The 19,106-nt window shown below is 42.1% G+C and overlaps 1 protein-coding gene across 1 annotated transcript in view; it reads left to right on the forward strand.

The window, feature by feature from the left end:
- The first annotated feature begins 13,071 nt into the window (after positions 1–13,071).
- The window catches only part of NTS (neurotensin), an 80,591-nt gene continuing 74,556 nt past the window's right edge, over positions 13,072–19,106 (forward strand). Inside the window, exons 1-2 of the mRNA XM_044277223.1 lie at positions 13,072–13,141; positions 16,148–16,209. Of these exons, the coding sequence (XP_044133158.1) occupies positions 13,072–13,141; positions 16,148–16,209 (132 nt within the window). The remainder of the gene's footprint in view (positions 13,142–16,147; positions 16,210–19,106) is intronic.

The raw sequence follows: 19,106 nt of genomic DNA on the forward strand, positions 1-19,106 counted from the left end.
GCGGACAACACGAGAATCCACAATCCTAGAGACCTGAAATTCAAGATTACCATCAACCACAATCGGAGGAGGATGCAAAGACGAGGGTACAATGGGTTGGACATAAGGTTTTAATAAGGACTTATGAAAAACATTATGGATCTTCCAAGTCTGAGGAAGATCAAGACGGTAGGCAACAGGATTGATGACGGACAAGATTTTGTAAGGCCCAATAAACTTAGGATCCAACTTCCAGGAGGGAACCTTCAATTTGATATTCTTAGTAGACAACCACACCAGATCACCAAATTCAGGTCCGGACCAGGCACACGTCTCTTATCCGCCACACGCTTATATCTCTCACTCATGCTCTTTAGATTATCCTGAATCTTTTGACAAATAGATGACAAAGACGAGGAGAATCTGTCCTCATCAGGTAAACCAGAAGACCCCTCTCCCGAGAATGTCCCAAACTGCGGATGAAACCCATATGCACCAAAAAATGGTGACTTATCAGAGGACTCCTGACGACGGTTAGTTAAAGCAAACTCAGCAAGGGACAAAAAAGAACACCAATCCTCCTGATTCTCCGCCACAAAACAGCGCAGATATGTCTCCAGATTCTGATTGACGCGCTCCGTCTGGCCATTCGACTGCAGGTGGAAAGCAGAAGAGAATGACAACCGAACCCCCAAGCGAGAACAGAAAGCCTTCCAGAATCTGGAAACAAACTGCGTGCCCCTATCAGAGACTATGTCTGAAGGAATACCATGCAATTTGACAATGTGATCAATAAATGCCTGCGCCAGCGTCTTAGCATTGGGCAAGCCAGGAAAAGGGATGAAATGCACCATTTTGCTAAAACGGTCCACCACCACCAGAATCACAGTCTTCCCCGAGAAACGAGGCAGGTCCGTAATGAAGTCCATGGACAGATGTGTCCAAGGACGGGAAGGAATGGGTAAGGGAAGGAGAGGACCTGATGGCCGTGAATGAGGGACTTTGGCATGAGCGCAGGTCTCGCAGGCTGTCACAAAACCCTCAACCGACTTACGAAGCACCGGCCACCAGAATCTCCGAGCGATGAGATCCACTGTGGCTCTTGCCCCCGGGTGCCCAGCAAGGACAGTATCGTGGTGTTCCTTAAAAATCTTGTGTCTTAAAGCGAGAGGCACAAACAACCTCCCAGGAGGACAAAAATCAGGAGCCTCTGACTGGGCTACCTGAACCTCTGCCTCTACAGCCAAAATGGGACCCGGGTCTTCAAAATTCCCACCTCCCGGAAAACAACGTGACAGGGCATCCGCCTTCATATTCTTAACCCCAGGGCGGAACGTGACAACAAAATTAAACCTGGAAAAAAACAAAGACCATCTGGCCTGTCTCGGGTTCAGACGCTTGGGTGACTCCAAGTAGGCCAGATTCTTATGGTCAGTAAACACGGTATTAGGGTGTCTGGCTCCCTCTAGCCAATGGCGCCATTCCTCAAAAGCAAATTTGATGGCCAACAACTCCTTATCTCCCACATCGTAATTTCTCTCTGCGGAGGAGAGTTTCTTCGAGAAAAAGGCACACGGTCGCCATTTGGCAGGAGAGGTACCCTGAGACAAGACCGCACCCACACCCACCTTTAGAAGCATCAACCTCAACTATGAAGGGTAGAGAAATATCAGGTTGCACCAAGATGGGAGCGGAAGCAAAACTCTCCTTGATATTAGAAAAGGCCTTACGCGCCTCTACCGACCAGGAGGAAAAATCTACCCCCTTTCTAGTCATATCAGTGAGTGGTTTAACAACAGAGGAATAATTCAAAATAAACTTCCTGTAATAATTGGCAAAGCCCAAAAATCGCATCAGCGCCTTCTGATTCTCAGGAAGCTCCCACTCAAGCACAGCGCGGACCTTCTCGGGGTCCATGCGAAAACCAGAAGCGGAGAGAAGAAACCCCAGAAATTGAATTGCTGGACCTGCAAACACACATTTCTCCAGTTTAGCGTACAATTTATTCTCCCGCAGGATGAGCAAGACCTGACGTAAGTGTTCCCTATGAGTTTTGAAATCAGGAGAAAAAATCAAAATGTCATCCAGATACACTAATACAAATTTCCCCATTAAATGATAAAAAATGCTGTCCACAAAATGCTGAAAGACGGCTGGAGCATTCATCAAACCAAAAGGCATAACCAAATTCTCAAAATGGCCCTCAGGGGTATTGAAGGCCGTCTTCCATTCGTCTCCTTCTCTGACCCTGACCAGGTTGTATGCCCCTCTTAGATCCAACTTAGAAAAAACTTTAGCCCCAACAATCTGGTTAAACAGGACCGGGATCAAAGGAAGCGGATAAGGGTCACGAATTGTGATACTGTTCAGCTCCCTGAAATCCAGACATGGTCTTAAAGAACCATCTTTTTTCTTAACAAAGAAAAAACCAGTGGCAACAGTTGACTTCAAGGGTCGTATGTGTCCCTTTCTCAGACTCTCATAGATATAAGCACGCATAGCAACCCTTTCAGGTTGGGAGAGATTGCATAAACAAGATTTAGGCAGCTTGGCGCCTGGGATGAGATTAATAGGGCAATCGTACTGCCTGTGCGGGGGCAAGTCCTGAACACCACTCTCAGAGAAGACATCCGAAAATTCAGAGAGAAAAGATAGTACAGTCTTAGTAGAAACCTCAGAAACAGATGTCGTGAGGCAATTCACTCTGCAAAAGTCACTCCAACCATTTATTTGCCTCGCTTGCCAATCAATGGTGGGGTTATGTTTAGTGAGCCAGGGTAGCCCCAACACTAGAGGATTAGGCAACCCGCTAAGGACGAAACATGACACATCTTCAACGTGAGCATCACTCACAATCAAACGGATATTGTGAACTATGCCTTTTAATGATTTCTGAGAAAGTGGAGCGGAATCAATAGCAAAAAGAGGTATATCCTTTCCCAAAGTGCATACCTGGAAACCATGAGTTATAGCAAATTGATTATCAATGAGATTGACAGCTGCTCCACTATCTACAAAAATCTCTCAAAAATGTTCTTGCTCTCTAGCGCCACCCTGGCAGGTAGGACAAAACGGAAACTACAAGCAAACGGAAAACCTTCAATTTCTGCATCAACCCTGCCAATGGTAACAGATGGAACATTTTTAAAGGATTTTTTTCTTTTTGTTTCTTTAATACTCTCAAAAAACTGCCTGAATCTCCTAGAGGGACAAATATTTGCCAAATGATTTATACCTCCACAACAGAAACAAACCTTCCCATGAGGGCTGAATCTTCTATTGGTAGAGGCAATCAAACCCAGCTGCATGGGCCCCTGCTCAGAAGGGGTTGACAGCGACTGAGACCCCTGTGCACAGAATGAGACCGCCGCACTGTCCTGGGATTGAGTATGACAGGAAGGAGTGATCTCTCCTCTCTCTCTAAGACGCCTGTCAATATGAACGGCCCGAGACATGGTAGAGTCCAAGGAGGTAGGCCTCTCATGAAAGGCAAATGCGTCTTTCAATCCCTCTGAAAGACCATGGCAAAATTGACTTCGGAGTGCAACATCATTCCAACCAGTATCAGCTGCCCATCTCCGAAATTCTGAACAGTATATTTCTGCGGATTGTTTACCCTGACATAAAAGACGTAGTCTAGACTCAGCTAGAGCAACACGATCCGGATCATCATATATCTGACCCAGGGCTAAAAAGAATTCATCCACTGAATGGAGGGGCCGTGCCCCCACCGGCAGCGAAAAGGCCCAGGACTGAGCGTTATCCCTGAGCAGCGATATGATGATCCCCACCCTCCGTTCCTCATCACCAGAGGAATGGAGAAGTAGGCGAAAATGGAGTTTGCAAGCCTCTCTAAAACGCACAAAATTCTCACTACCCCCGTTAACGTATCCGGGAGCGAGATCTTAGGCTCAGAACAAGCTCCATGAATGCAAGCTGAACCGGTCACTTGAAACTGAGAAAGAGTCTTACGGAGATCTGCTACCTCCAATGAAAGACCCTGGAAGCGTTCAGTCAAAAGTGAAACCGGATCCATGCTTGAGACGGTTTCGGCGGTTTATAATGTCACGGAAGGTGTGCAGGAAACTAGAAAACACAAAATGAATATACGACTGACTGGATCCAAAACTAAGGAACAAAAAGGGAGAGCCCTGCATCAGACCTGGCTCTCTCCCTGACTGCTCAGCCTATGCAAAAATCCCAATGGTAGATGATCGCATTTCCTCGTACCTCGACTGTATAACACCTGAACACCCTATAATAGTGAGGGGACACGACCACCGGCTCCCTACACTATATACGGAGGGAGTCAGGGTCACCTGGGATCCAGCAAACAGAAAAACACAAATAAATGAACACCAACTTATCTTGTAGAAGACTGAGAAGTAGGAACAGCATGCACAAACTCCAGGAAGTTGTATAAACCGCAAAGTGATGCACTATGGGAAAAGGATTTAAAGGGATGCAATCAGTGCAACTACATGACAGCTGAGAGATTCTAACGAGATAAGAAAATGAAAGCAAAACAAAGGAACCTCAAGGTGGAGGTTCTAGACGTCTGTCAGAGCTTCTCAGATGTCTGTCGGTGACAGTCTTTGGGCTGCCGTGTAGGGGATATCAAGAAACGCCCTTTGCAGCTGGAGACCAAGTGGATTGTGTTGCTTAAGGGTCCATTCACATGTCCGTTGTTTCTTTCCTGATCTGTTCCGTTTTTTGCGGAACAGATCTGGACCAGATCTGGACCCATTCATTTTCAATGGGTCCTAAAAAAAATCTGACAGCACAATGTCTGATCTTTTTTCAGAACCCATTGAAAATGAATGGGTCCAGATCTGGTCCAGATCTGTTCCGCAAAAAACGGAACAGATCAGGAAAGAAACAACGGATGTGTGAATGGACCCTAAGAGTGAGATCCCTAAAGGTCTCAATGAGATGGCTAGCTTCAGGTCCTTTCTATAAATCGTGCTTTTTATTTTACTATGTGTTTGTTGTTTTTATCATGTATTCATTGATGTTATTTGTATTTTCACAGTATACTTGATTGCTGCGATGGTGTGGTCCTTTTGGAGGCTTTCTTTGTGTCATGATGCAGAATAGAATATGCCCTATGGAACAACGGATACTAACTGTCTACCAACATCAGAATATTCATTCCAAAAAGTTGTTGTGTCCTGTATTCTATTTTCTGTATGGGTTGATCCGTGCGGCCAGATTAGTGGGTGACTTTAAACTTGAATGTTTGGGTAGTATTTGTTTTGGCTCTGAGGCTACTCTGCTCAGGGCTTCATTGCACAGTGCACTTTATATGAGTTCATAATTTTTTATGAACATCATATCTTATCACTTATATGGATTATGATTATGCATAATTATTTATTATTACTTCTTTGGCACATATGTATGTACATGAAATATGTTTCCACTACAGGAATTCACATTATAGGGATATGTGTGTGTGTGTGTGTGGGGGGGGGGGGGGTTATTCCCCTTCCTTTGATATGTCAGCATCCATATCCCTATTTCTTAGTTGTGAGGGGTATTTATTTTATATTATTTAATTTATTTATTTTTCAGTGTATTCACTTTAGCAAATATTGTGATTATTATAATATTACATGTTCACTGCTCCCTGTTTGTGTGTATATATATATATATACATATATATATATATATATATATATATATATATATATATAGTTTTTGTACTCATCACTTTTTTGGTCTAGGGTCATGATCTCATTGATGGCATAGGTTTCTATTACCATTTTTGACTTATGGATCCATGGATCCATTTTTATAAGGTTACAATATAGCTTTTTGTGTTATAGCAATATATCATTTTTTATTTTTTATTTTTTTATGGGGTTGTGCATATATCGTTAATGGTAAAGGCTATAGGGGGAACTATACTATGCTGCTCTGCCTGTATATATTACTCTGATATGCTGTACGATTGAGCTGACTATTGGTAATTTTGATCTTTGTGCCCCCCCATATATTGTCCTTCACATGTGGTTATCTTTCCACTGTCCTCCATACATTCTCTCCACCTGGCATATGCACATCGCTCTGGTGCGCTGTCTGGCTGGCATTGTAGTGACGCTCCTATACCTGGCTGTCTCAGGGCCGGCTGACGTGCGTGTCATGTGATCGGACCCGGGGAGGTATGGCTGCGTGATGTCAGATGCGGCTCCCTCCCTCCTCCTGGTCTGGACATGTGACGCGGTGGGCATGCCTCGCCTTGCTCTGTAAGCTGGGTGGCGCGTCTTTATGATGTCATCCCTGCAACACTGGGCGGATGCGCTAATCAGCTGCCAGCTGTGGACCACACCATTTAAGGACGAACTCAGTTTGTTACTTTACCTCCTGACGAAGCCTCTCCAGGTGAAACGTACGTCGAGGTGCAGCCTTTGGTCACACGCTCTGGGTCCAGCATATCATGGGTAATACATGTTTTGTTGTTTTGCTCAGTTAGTTGTTACATTTCTTTTTATATCTCTATTGCCACCTGCACTTGGCACACTTGCCTCTGTCTGTATTGTACAGTTCAATGGCTATGTGCATATCTTATGTGGCCATCCTAGGTCTTTGGGTGGGCTAGTTTGCCTTGTGCTATTTGTACATTTTTTCATTTATCTTTCTGTGCATGCAACATACATACCAGTACATGTCACTTTGAGTGAACCTACAGTTCTCACAATTTTCATGCTGATGTATACCTAGGACTGTGACATCTTTTTCCCTGCCAGTTGGGTGTTTGGGAGAGAGGTTGTATCTGACCTCCTTACATGAGGTCTCCCCCCCTCCTGTACACTTGTGCCTTATGTTTCATATATTGTTTGTTAAGTGAGCATGTCTCAATAAATTACATATATTTTATATGTGTGTCTCCCACTTTTCTTTGGGGTTATTGGTTTTGTTTTTGGGTTGGCTTAGCTGTGGTATCTCAGCAGAACCGCACACAAATGCTGCACTATACAAATGCACTATATAGAAATTATATTATAGGTATATAACACCCCTGCCTCATTCAGATTTTTTTTGGGGTAAGTGGTATATCACACCATTTGCAATTAGTTGTTCCAATGACGTTTGTCCCGCTATATAGCTGTGGTATCACAGCAGAACTACACACAAATGCTGAACAATACAAATGCACTATATAGAAATTACATTATAGGTATATCACAGCCCTGCCTCAATCATATTTTTTGGGTGGCAACTGTTATATCACACCAGTTTCAATTAGTTGTTCCAATGGCGTTTGTCCCTCTGTATAACTGTGGTATCTCAGTATAACCGCAATCAAATGCTGCACTATACAAATGCACTATATAGAAATTACATTATAGGTATATCACACCCCTGCCTCAATCAGATTTTTTGGTGGGCAACTGGTATATCACACCAGTTGCAATTAGTTGTTTCAATAGCGTTTGTCCCCCTGTATAGCTGCGGTATCGCAGCAGAACCGCACACAACTGCTGCACAATACAAATGCACTATATAGAAATTATATTATAGGTATATCGCACCCCTGCCTCAATCAGATTTTTTTTGAGGGGCAACTAGTATATCACACCAGTTGCAATTAGTTGTTTCAATAGCGTTTGTCCCCCTGTATAGCTGCAGTATTGCAGCAGAACCGCACACAACTGCTGCACAAGACAAATGCAAGAAAGAAAGTATATTATAGGTATATCACACCCCTCAGTATGTCACACGTATTGATAGCGCATCTATACCAGTCATTAAAAGGACTTTTGTGGCTCTATAAGCTAGTGTTTGGTGTCTCTATACTCTCTAACAGTCTGTCCCTGCTCCACACAGCAACCTCTCTCTACACTGGCAAAAGACTGAATGTAAAATGGCGGTCAGATCAGGTTTATTTATAGGGTAAGGGCTGTGTTCATGTGCTGAAACATCTCAATTGGCTGTCCTATCCCACTTGATGGAGGTTTCATGGGTCAAAGTTCGGCGCTATGCAAAGAAATATGGCATGTACGAATAACGCCATATCTTTGCATGTTCGGCGAATCGCAAACGAGCAAAGTTTACCGTGAAATGACCATCGGGCAAACCTCAAGGCCATCTATATATATTATGTATGCATTCTAATTTCTGCAGCATATCTCTTTTCTCTTCATTTGAAACATTAATAGGGTTGTCCGGGATCCAAATCTTTTTTTTTTAAATGTACTCACTATTAACAACTCATTCAAGTTCCCCCCCATATATTTTTAGGTATTTTCGCCATTTATATAGGGCTCCGATGGTCTCCCACGCACTGTTTACATCTATGTTTATGTTTTCCTGAATTCCCGCTGCACTGCCCTGTGGGTCGCAGCGTAGCGCGGCATCACGTGGTTTCAGATGACTATCATCTCCGCCATGACTCCATCCCCCGAATCATATCCCACCTCCTGCGGCACATATTGCCTCCTTCATTGAGAAGAAAACGCCATGCCCGATGACGTCACCGGACCGGAGAGGGCGTGTCTTAGCGTTATCTGTTGCCGCCTAGTTACCGCCCCTCCGAGCGCTCTGCATAATCACTGTGGCTGATGGTGACGTTACCAGGCACCATGCGAAGTGGAAGAAGCGGCTTCGCTGGGCAGAATGGCACCCGGTACGTCACTAAATATGAGAAAATACTCACTTCCGGCTGAGAATTTGTGCAATGAATACGGGGCATCAGAAAAGTCTGGCAAAGGTAGGACAGTCATGTATGTAATATTCATGTGCTTGTTAAACAATAACACCAATATCCCCCATCCCGGACAACCCCTTAAACAGATATAATTTAAAGATATCACAGCTCAACATTAAATTCAAATACTTGGGCAGCGTACAATTTCATTTAATTTAATAAAATGTTTTGACACACTTTGCTTTCATAATTCAATGATATCATTTACCAGCTACAATGTGTCTTATTTTGTTTCATAACACTTGATTCTTCTTTTATAACACTGAAGCCATCAGATTAAAATGTCATTTTCCTAGTGATGTGATCATTACAACAGACAAATGGATGCAAGCTGAAGTATCTTATTACCACATTTTCCATTCATGGTCATTGCATGTGATAAGTGCTGAAGCTGTTCAGGTCTATTTAAAGTTATTAATTTTCTTATTGCCCTCTAGTGGTCACCTTTTAATATAGCATTTAATACATCCTTAAAACCATTTCAATATCCTATAGCATTTATTAATAACCTTTATTTGTCCACACTGCATACATTAACAGTCATTGGCCTCTCTTTTCTAAGAAAAGTTAACCCACGTATGTTATTGAAATGTGAGAGGAAACTAGGGTATCCTAAGAAAACACATCAAATAACAAATGAATCTTGAGAGGAAGCATAAACTGTTTTGCATCTTTAGACTACACAAATTCTATTTTTTGCTTTGAAAGCATGTAAAAAGTAATTAAAAATGCAGATGGAACAGATGTCCTTTATTCTTCAAGCTTCCTACTACATCCAATGATTCCCTTTCAAAATATGGAAAGGATATAGTACAAAAGTTACAATTACCTATGTTTATTTGCAAATAATAGGAAATAGCAAGAGTTATTATATATTTTTTTTCAAGTTCTAAATTTCCGAGAATTGCCTTTATAAAAGCACATAGGGGAAGATTTATTAAAACTGCTGCAAAGAGAAACTGCCCCAATAACCCATTGCAATCAGTCAGATTCCACTTTAATTTCATCGTGTTGATTAACATTTATTTTGTAATAATTGTATTATTAATTTATTTGTAATAAATATCCATTATGTTTATCAGTTATTTTTAAAGAGGTTTTCCCATCTCAATATTTGTGACATATCAGGATTTACCACAAATATCTGTGGGATCTGCCCCTCTCTCCAGAATGAAGTCCCAATAAGTATGGAAAGCACACCTCTTATGCCTCATTCACACAGTCAGTGTTCAGTCAGTAATTTCCATCAGTGATTTTGAGCCAAAACCAGGAGCTGCTCTAAACACAGAACAGGTGCAGGTCTTTCCCTTATTCCTTATGTCTGTGGAGGCTCCAATCCAGGTTTTGGCTCACAATCACTGATGGAAATCACTGACCGAACACTGACGTGTGAATGAGGCTTTTTTATGTGTGGTGTCCTCTCCATTTTCTGCTTTGGGACTAACACAGATGCGTCCCGAGTACACAGGTGTAGGAATGGCCGAGTGGTATAGGGTGGCCTACAATGTCCCTTTATGTAGCATGAGTGTGTCACAGTGTTCCTACCTGGATACAGCTGGATCCCAGGCGTTGGCTCCGAAGCAGACAAAGAGAGGTGAATTATTCAGGAATCAAAGACATAATTGAGTCCAGAACTTGTAATGAAGTTCAATAGCAGCTTTACTTTGATAAACTTTCATCCAAAACAATCTTCAAACTTGATTTTTGGTCCCAGCAGGCTTTAACATCAAAACTCTGGCAGACAAACTCAACTCTGCTACATCTGTTGTTCTCTGGCTCTGCTGTGCTGGCAGTTTGTCTGTATAACTCAGCTTCTTCTTTATGCTGCAATTTCTCTCTTTGTAGTCTGTCTCTTAATAAGGCCAGAGAAATCTCATCCTGGCTCCTGAGGCTTCAAACTCATGAGTGGCTGCACTCCTTTTACTACAAGAGCCTCGTTAAGGAGAAAAAGAGTGTCACAGAGGTAGAACAAGAACCTATCTGACATTTGTGGCACATACTAGAGCTATGCCATGAACTTAACATGCGACAACCCCTTAAAGATTATTAGGACATCCTGACAACTAGACTTATTAATTAAAACCAAACAGGCCAGGTGATTGACACTATCATCCATTGCTGGCCCTGTGCTTCTTCACACTCCACCATCTCATGCATATAACATTAAGGAGCCCCAATACCAGGGTGTGCCCAAGGGGAAGAAGGCTTGCGCCCCTCCATTCACTGCATGGCTCCAGGGAGTGTCGGATTTAAACAGCCATCGTGAACCACTACCAATCCTAATAGTGCCACAACTACCACTGAATGAATTATTCCCATGATTATAAATTTTCCTATCATATATATCATATTTAATCATATATTTTATTCTTTCTTTTTTTAAACTTTTCATCCCTCCTTGATTATATAGCAACAATTATTGCCATTATAGTCAGTCCCTGAAAGCCAATGGTGCTCACAATGTAATCTCTATCACTTATGAGCTAATTTCATAGGAAGCCAATTGGCCTACATATTTGGATACTCAAAGGAAACTGAAGTACCTGGAGAAAGCTTGAGCAAGAACATGGGTGACAACTATTGTATGTGGATGTGTCCCTAGTCACATTCAGGCCAAGGATAGCAGTTCTGCAAGACAAATGTAGTACTAACCAACATTCTATGGCTTTGCTTACATGCTGGTTCATTTGTGTTCAGCTTTATGTAGTGCAGTGTCAGTTATTGACCTGTGTAGTTCCATAATTAGGGTCCATTCACATGTCCGTAGTGTATTGCGGATCTGCAAAAACACCCGGCCGGCACCCCCATAGAACTTCCTATTCTTGTCCGCAATTGTGGACAATAATAGGACATGTTCTATTTTTTTCTGAAGCCGCGGACCGGAAGATCAGGGCTGTGCTCCGTAAATGCGGAGGTGGACAGCACACTGTGTGCTGTCCGCATCCATTCCTGCCCCATAGAGAATGAATAGAATTTGCGGAACGGATGCGGACCCGGTGAGAAACTTCAAATTATTTTGTTGCAGAATTTTGATGCTAAGCCACTTAGTGGACTGTAAACTGTTTATAACTACGGTAGAAAACTTTACTCTGCTTCCTAATCTTTAGTCCTACCACAGATATTAGCAACCAATATGGAGGGTCCATTGGTCCCCGATTATAAGTTGATTGCCCACTGCATACACAATAAGCCAGTTCTCATGGCCTAATCAAAACTTGTGTCCATATGATATATGTAAGAGCCATGTCCTTCAATGAATGCGGTGTTCTTTGCTGTCCTATTGGAGCTAATATAGAGACTTACCTCTACTTCTTCCATATCCCTTAATAAAGGACATAAATGAGAGTAGTTTAAAGCAAAACCTGAAAATGAAGAAACTTCCTGAACCCTGCCATGTAATGCAGTCAGTGTCTGCCACATCCAAGCAGGGGTGAATAGAGAGGTGACCATGCATGTGGACAGCTCTTTCCATTAATGTCTTTGGCAGATATGGAAACTGCCATGCAAGTGTGCTGATACCTGCACCTATCAGACATTAATGGATATAACATATCTTGTCTATGATGGGAATAAACTTTAAAGCAAAACTGTATTGGGTTACTGTAAGTGTACAGCCATATGGTCAAGTTTCTTGATGCAGATTTGAAAGCCAAAACCAGAAGTGAACTCAATTCCTGATTTTGACTTCCAAAACTGCACGCAGAAACCTGATCGTGTGGGCCATACCTTAAGAGAAGAATTGCTTATAGCATATTCAAAAGACTTGCATTTTCATTCTTTTTCATACTAACTCTCTTGTATTAAATCAGTCGGAGCTGAGAGCAGGTGTTATGTAAAGATTGTCTCTCAGCAGATTGTGAGAGGGTGCAGCCTCAATGACACCAACTTCATTTTCTTATGCGTACATCTAAACAGTCAGCATCAGAAGATAACTCTTTATATGGCACTTATGTGATGCCTTCTTGATCGCATTGATAAGGTGGTAAATGATTACTGCAAAATCAATTTGTCATAAATTGTGCCTCATAAACAAAACTTAAAAGAACACGACTTGAGCCCTCAATGAGAAATCCCAAAACGTCACTGACTTACGTTCACAACCAGAAAACTCTACTATTACCAATGTGCGTCATGTTATTCGCAATTAGAGGATGATGTATGGAGCAGCAAGAACTGAAGAGGAGGGTTGGGGATGTCTTCCACATGGTCTCCTGTAGACTTGTGACATCATCTGACTGCTTATAAAGTCAGGGAGGGTCCAGCATTCCCATTATGGTTCAGAGACACAGAGCAGTCTAGTCAGCACAGAAGAGAGAGAAGAATCAAGAGTATCACCTGCATTTCTGATATTGAATGGACTTAAGTTCCTAAACTAATCCATGATGACTGGACTGAGGATTCAGATGGTGTGTCTGATGCTCCTTGCTTTCAGCTGCTGTGGGATGTGCACAGGTAATGTACTGCTTTGCTACTCTTGCTTTTTACTGTGTTGTGCATTTACCATTCTGTTCTTATATATGTCTATAAAGATGATATTTTTTTTCTTTACATTTGTCTTATTGATTTCATGTTTTGAAACATAATTGAAAGATTATATGCAACACAAAACTGCAGGCTGATAACCGTACAGTGGAGATAAGACTTTGTCTTTCTTTGGATTCTTGAGCCTGATATTTTTTATACTTAGTCTACTATTTCTATTGCATATTCTATGTGAGTGTTAATAAACTTCTATTGTTTGTAGTGGTTTATATAGTATTTTTGATCACATATGCTTAGCACTTTTCCCAATCATTGCACCCAGGAGAGATCATTGGCAGGGATAGAAGTTAATGTTAGATATTTGCCTGCAGTCTAAAAAGGAAAATGCCGATAAGTTACAACTACTACACAACCTGAAGTGGCCATAGACAACTATTTCACTGCATTCAGAACTTCTATATTTAAATCATGGACAGCACAGCATGTGGCAATATAATTTGATAGAAAAAACTATCCTGTGTAAGCAATGTCCTCAATGGGAAATTTTCATCCGATTACTGTTTTGGTTTACAAAGTACAATTATATTGATTAGCGACTTATGAAATGTAACCTGATACATTTTCACGTACAGATGTAGAAGTTCTAAACTTGAGTGTGATATCACGTCTGTGTGCCCTCAATGGGAAATTTTCATCCGATTACTGTTTTGGTTTACAAAGTACAATTATATTGATTAGCGACTTATGAAATGTAACCTGATACATTTTCACGTACAGATGTAGAAGTTCTAAACTTGAGTGTGATATCACGTCTCACCATGATAGAATTGCAAAAAAAAAGCCATTGGAAAAACGTAAATTAAAAGTTTCTTGCCATTGTGTACTTACCACATTAAGAATCAAGACAAGGATTGCTACATCTGTATTAAGCAAGAACTGATTATTTTATCATGGGTACATACAATATCTTCTCTCAGTCTCTCAATAGTAGTCCTATCCTTCAAAAGAGTTCATGCCACCAACCTTAGAGGAAAGTGTACATCTATTACTTGACCTTAAAATGTTGTCTGATATCAAGGTCATCATGATGCTGTCTTGTGCCTGGAGATTGCAATGTTATGGGATAATGAAATACTTAAATAACATAACAACAGAGTGATAAGAGAATGCTTATTCCCATCACAGCATAGCTGTTCTGCAGTCACAGAGCTGGTGATTTCATAGTAATATTCCCTGTTGCTTGTGTGACCTTGTCCTCTAGTACAAGCCCAATTTTTTATTCCAATGCACACCATACCCAATGCCCCACTATAATGTAATACTATTAAGGGGACTGCAAATTGTAATTATCATTCTATGAATACTACTCGCATAAACAGAATAGATTCTATATTTTGCTATAAAACACCCTATGGCATGGTTAAACATCAGCATTTGTGTTTCGAATCTGCCTGCTAAATACTTAATGCAGCTTTCACATGACTGATGCCAGCAAGAATTGCTCTTGCTACTCCTCTGGCAGAAAGATGGTTAATATTGCCAGCTCAGTCTGGATCGAGTGTTTCGTGCCTATTTATGAAATCAGTCAGGCACATTGTTTGATAGATCTATATTAAGTTGGGCAATGTGAAGGTTTCTAGGAGTATTTTGTAGAAACAGAACCAATGCGTTCTGAAATGGTACTGTTAACCTTTCCTGTTGGGTGATCTTTACATATACTGCTACCGTATTGAGACTGAAATGAAGAATGACCTGGGTGAATAGAGTGTAATGATGAATAGTCTAATAATACTATAGGACTGCGCTTAATGGAGAATGTTCAAATATAGTTCCCTATGAATAATTGGAATTATTGTGGCTAAATTAAAAGACCCATGGCAGAAATAAGTGATAATGATTTATTTGAGGTGCCTGCAATATAAACCCTCCAGTACCAAACATACATTACTCACATATACACACAAATATATCTATGCACACACAGAACACACATACACCTACACGGAAACACATGCACATATGTCACATGGACGTCTGAAAAATGATTACTGATTACTTACTTACATACAGTTTACACTATAGCATTATCAATACATTTGAAAGACAGTACAAGCGCTAAACAATAAGCTGTATATAGTTAAATGAGCTTTTCCAATATATGGTTGTGGAATTCTAATATGACACATATCATATGAAGATGAATATTTTAGTTCCTTCATTCACATGAATGTTTCCCCAGAAAATTAATGTCTCATTCAGAATAGCAATTTTCACGTCTGTGTAAGGTCTGTGTGTAGAATGAACAGCACACCTACTGCTGGACACTGATACAATTCAGTGGGCGAATTTTCATATCCGATTTTTATCATGGACAAAAGGTCTGTGCAGAGAACATAACAGTAGGCACTATTGTAGTTGGATTTTAATGCTAGATTTGCCTGTTCAAGTCAGTGGCTTTTTGAGAAAAAAAAAAAACAGACAACATATGGATGCCATCCGCCTGCAGTCTGCTTTTCACTGATGGCTGCTAGGACACATTGGTTGGACATTTTTATTTTACATATGTGAAAACGGATGATATACTGATGCCATACAGACAGAAAGAATGGACAAACGGAAGGCACTCAAAACAGATGAAACTTGGCAGAACAAAGATTAAATGAGCTCTAATGGTGCTCCTGCACTAACACATCAATACATGTGACAAAATAGTCAGCAACGTATAACCCATTTTCTGTCAGTCACAGATGAATAATAGTTTATGGACATTCCCCTTCAGTGACAAGAGAAGGTTACATGTCAACTATGTTACACCTCATTTACACCTTCATGTAGAACACTCATATATGTGTAAGCATGTCATATCAAGTATTCATACTGTAGACTGACACGAGGAACCAACGTATTCATCAAGACAAAACACTTATATTATCTATCTATCTTTCAATATTAATGTATTTCTTTCTCCCAACATAGATTCTGAAGAGGAGATGAAAGTATTAGATGCAGACGTACTCAGCAATATGTACTCATCAAAGGTGTGTATTGCCTGATTTAGCAAATCTTTTTGTTTAAATAAATGACACCATGTTCTAAAATGTAGATGTATTGGTAGTAACAAGCCTCGTAGGGGCCACACACTTCTAGGAGAACAAGCCACTGATCTATAAGAAGATATAACTTGTGTTCTCTCTATTAGACATAAGAAGGAACATTCCTTTAATGTAAAAAAATGTACCTCAAGGTATGTGCTCTCTCCCATAAGCAACTACTTCACCACTATCTAGCAATCATCTCTAATATGAGACCATGGTGTGCATTAAGGATATATTGGGAGTTATATTTTTATATAGCCTATATTGAATCTATTGATACAAATGGAGCAGACCTCAACGTATTGTCACGGCTGAGGATGGGGAAAACCCTCAGCCGTGCGGTATCAGAAGACGGATGGTCAATGCCAGGCCAGGACAGGAATCAGGGAGCAGGTCACCTCCTACACATCCCTAATTCTGACCCTGTCTCCTATCCGTATGAGCCAACCCTGATGGTAGAAGGGCTCATACTCCGGAACCTGATATTCCTGTTAGCCCTCAGGGTGGCCCTGGACTAGGGGCAGGGTAAGATGAGCTGTTCCTCCTAGACATGGAGGAACAGGAGTCACACTGGCCAAGCTACATGGAAAGGGGAACATGAACAGACATATGGCAATGACAGGTAAGTGAGACTAGTACCACACTTACCTGCCACAGACACACAACCTGGAACCCATGTACAAGTGCAGCTGTCCACAACAACACAAAAGACACAGCACACACCAGACATCACACGGGAACCCAGGAAACCATATGCTGCAATAACATAGAGACCAAACAAACATCTTCTAAACACCGTACGTGAACTTATGACCACAAGGGTGGCCCCCACTGGCAGATTGAATAACACAGGAGGCTGCTCCAGCTAGCCATTGATGAAGTACCCCTCAGACTAGTGATATTCACTGAGGCTTTATAGGCCCAAGTAGCCACACCCACACAGACACACCCAGTGTTCACACACACACAGAAGGGATTTAAGCCTTCCAACACCAGGCAAGGGAAGACGGCCACATAAAGGGGAAGTACACACATAAACATACACTTCACCTGTTGCCGCGGGCAACGGCATGCGAGGCAACCATGTCCTGGGGATCAGCCAGAAGGTCGAGACACTGCCAAGACATGCATACAACACCAAATGTAGTCACGGCAACCAAGTGAAGGAAAATGTCACTATACACACCACAGGCCGTGACACGTATTTAACTAGTTGAATCACCTTTATATTGTAATAACTCTCTTGAGTAAGAATAACACAGTGGGATCACAAGGATGCTTTTGCAGTCACTTGTAAGGGGAAAGTGAGGAGGAGGCGAGTGGTAGTTATGGCACTGATAGGAGTTGTAGTGGTTCATAGTGGCTCTCCTAATTCCAACACTCCCTGGGGCTGTGCATTAAATGGAGGGTACACCCTTTCTCCCCTCAGGGAACACTCTGTTATTGGGGCTTCTGCCTGATGGTGGCAGGTGTGCCCTTGATGTCAAATGTTTATAGTCATGGGGTGGAAAACAAAAGGCCTGGGATGGGCCAGATAATGGCTGGTGGTGGTGCAAGACAATAACCAGACAGTATTTGGGGGAAACAAATACAAGGCACTTCACTGAAGTATGTAGTTTTGGCAGTTCATAAACAAAGTCACTAGTAGTAATAAGTTCAGTATTTCTCCACAGTACATACCCAATCCTTCCAAGGATGAATATGCAATAGCAGACTGTAATATAGCTAAATCGGAATCTCTCTCTATTAAATTTAGACAACTTCCCAAATGGAGCAAACGCATGCAAGGCTCTCACAAAATCATACTGCAATTCCCAGGCTGTCGGGAGAAGAAATGTAACTCTGGATAGCCTGTCTGTTATAGAAGTGTAGTGGGTGCAGGCTTTTAGCAGAGCATAGAGGACTGAGCGTAGGACATAGACTCACATACTACATCGCTCACCTGCCTGTGGCCGCTCTGCCAAAGCCCTCAAATGCTATCCATTTCACAAGCTCAAGAAAGACTTTCACTGGTACAGGAAGGATCAGTGATGCTCCAGTCTATACAGTGCTTAGTGTGGCCACATGTGAATCTGTAATCCCATACACAGTGGTATATAGTAGTACGGATTGCAAACCTGAACTCAGGTGTGCCTATCTCAGTAAAAAAAAAAAAGTTATTAACTTTTTTGCTACCAGCGCCGTAGTGTCTTTTACCTCTAAAGGACACAGGGCGTACAGGTATGCCCTGATTTCCTGGTACCTCTACGTCCTGTGTATTTCCGATCACCGCCGCGCCTGAGCAGGCACCCTGGGACAATCCGCCGGGGGGTCCTGTGACCCCCCCCCCTCGTGTTGGCGATCACAGCAAACCACAGGTCAATTCAGACCTGCGGTTTGCTGGGTTTCCGGGTTATTCGGGTCTCTGGGGACCTGATAGCCCGGAAAAGGATTGTGATCGGTGGTGTGATAATACACCACCAATCACCATCCTGCGATCCTGGATCCTGAGAGGTGATGGTGACATCACCTCTCAGGATCGTCTCTGATTGGCTGCAGCCGCAGGTGGGCGCTTCAAATTATTGCAGCGCTCCTCTCCTCCTCCTTTTGTGTCCGGGAGCCGAGGAGAGAGGAGCTCTGCACGGATCTCCCGAGCCAGCACCCCACCACCCCCATCTGTGCCCCAGAACCCCCTTCTGACCCTCCACAGTAAAAGGTATTTAGGGAAATGTTAGGGACAGGTTCGGTTAGGCAGGGATATTGAGGGATAGCTAGTGGGAAAAAAAAAAGTTTTTGATTGCATCACCCTAAATCGGGTGTCTGGGGACCCTAGACCCCCCAGGGGTGCTGCAGATTGCCCC

The sequence above is a fragment of the Bufo gargarizans genome, chromosome 2, assembly GCF_014858855.1.
Source record: "Bufo gargarizans isolate SCDJY-AF-19 chromosome 2, ASM1485885v1, whole genome shotgun sequence".
Classification (NCBI taxonomy): Eukaryota; Metazoa; Chordata; class Amphibia; order Anura; family Bufonidae; genus Bufo; species Bufo gargarizans.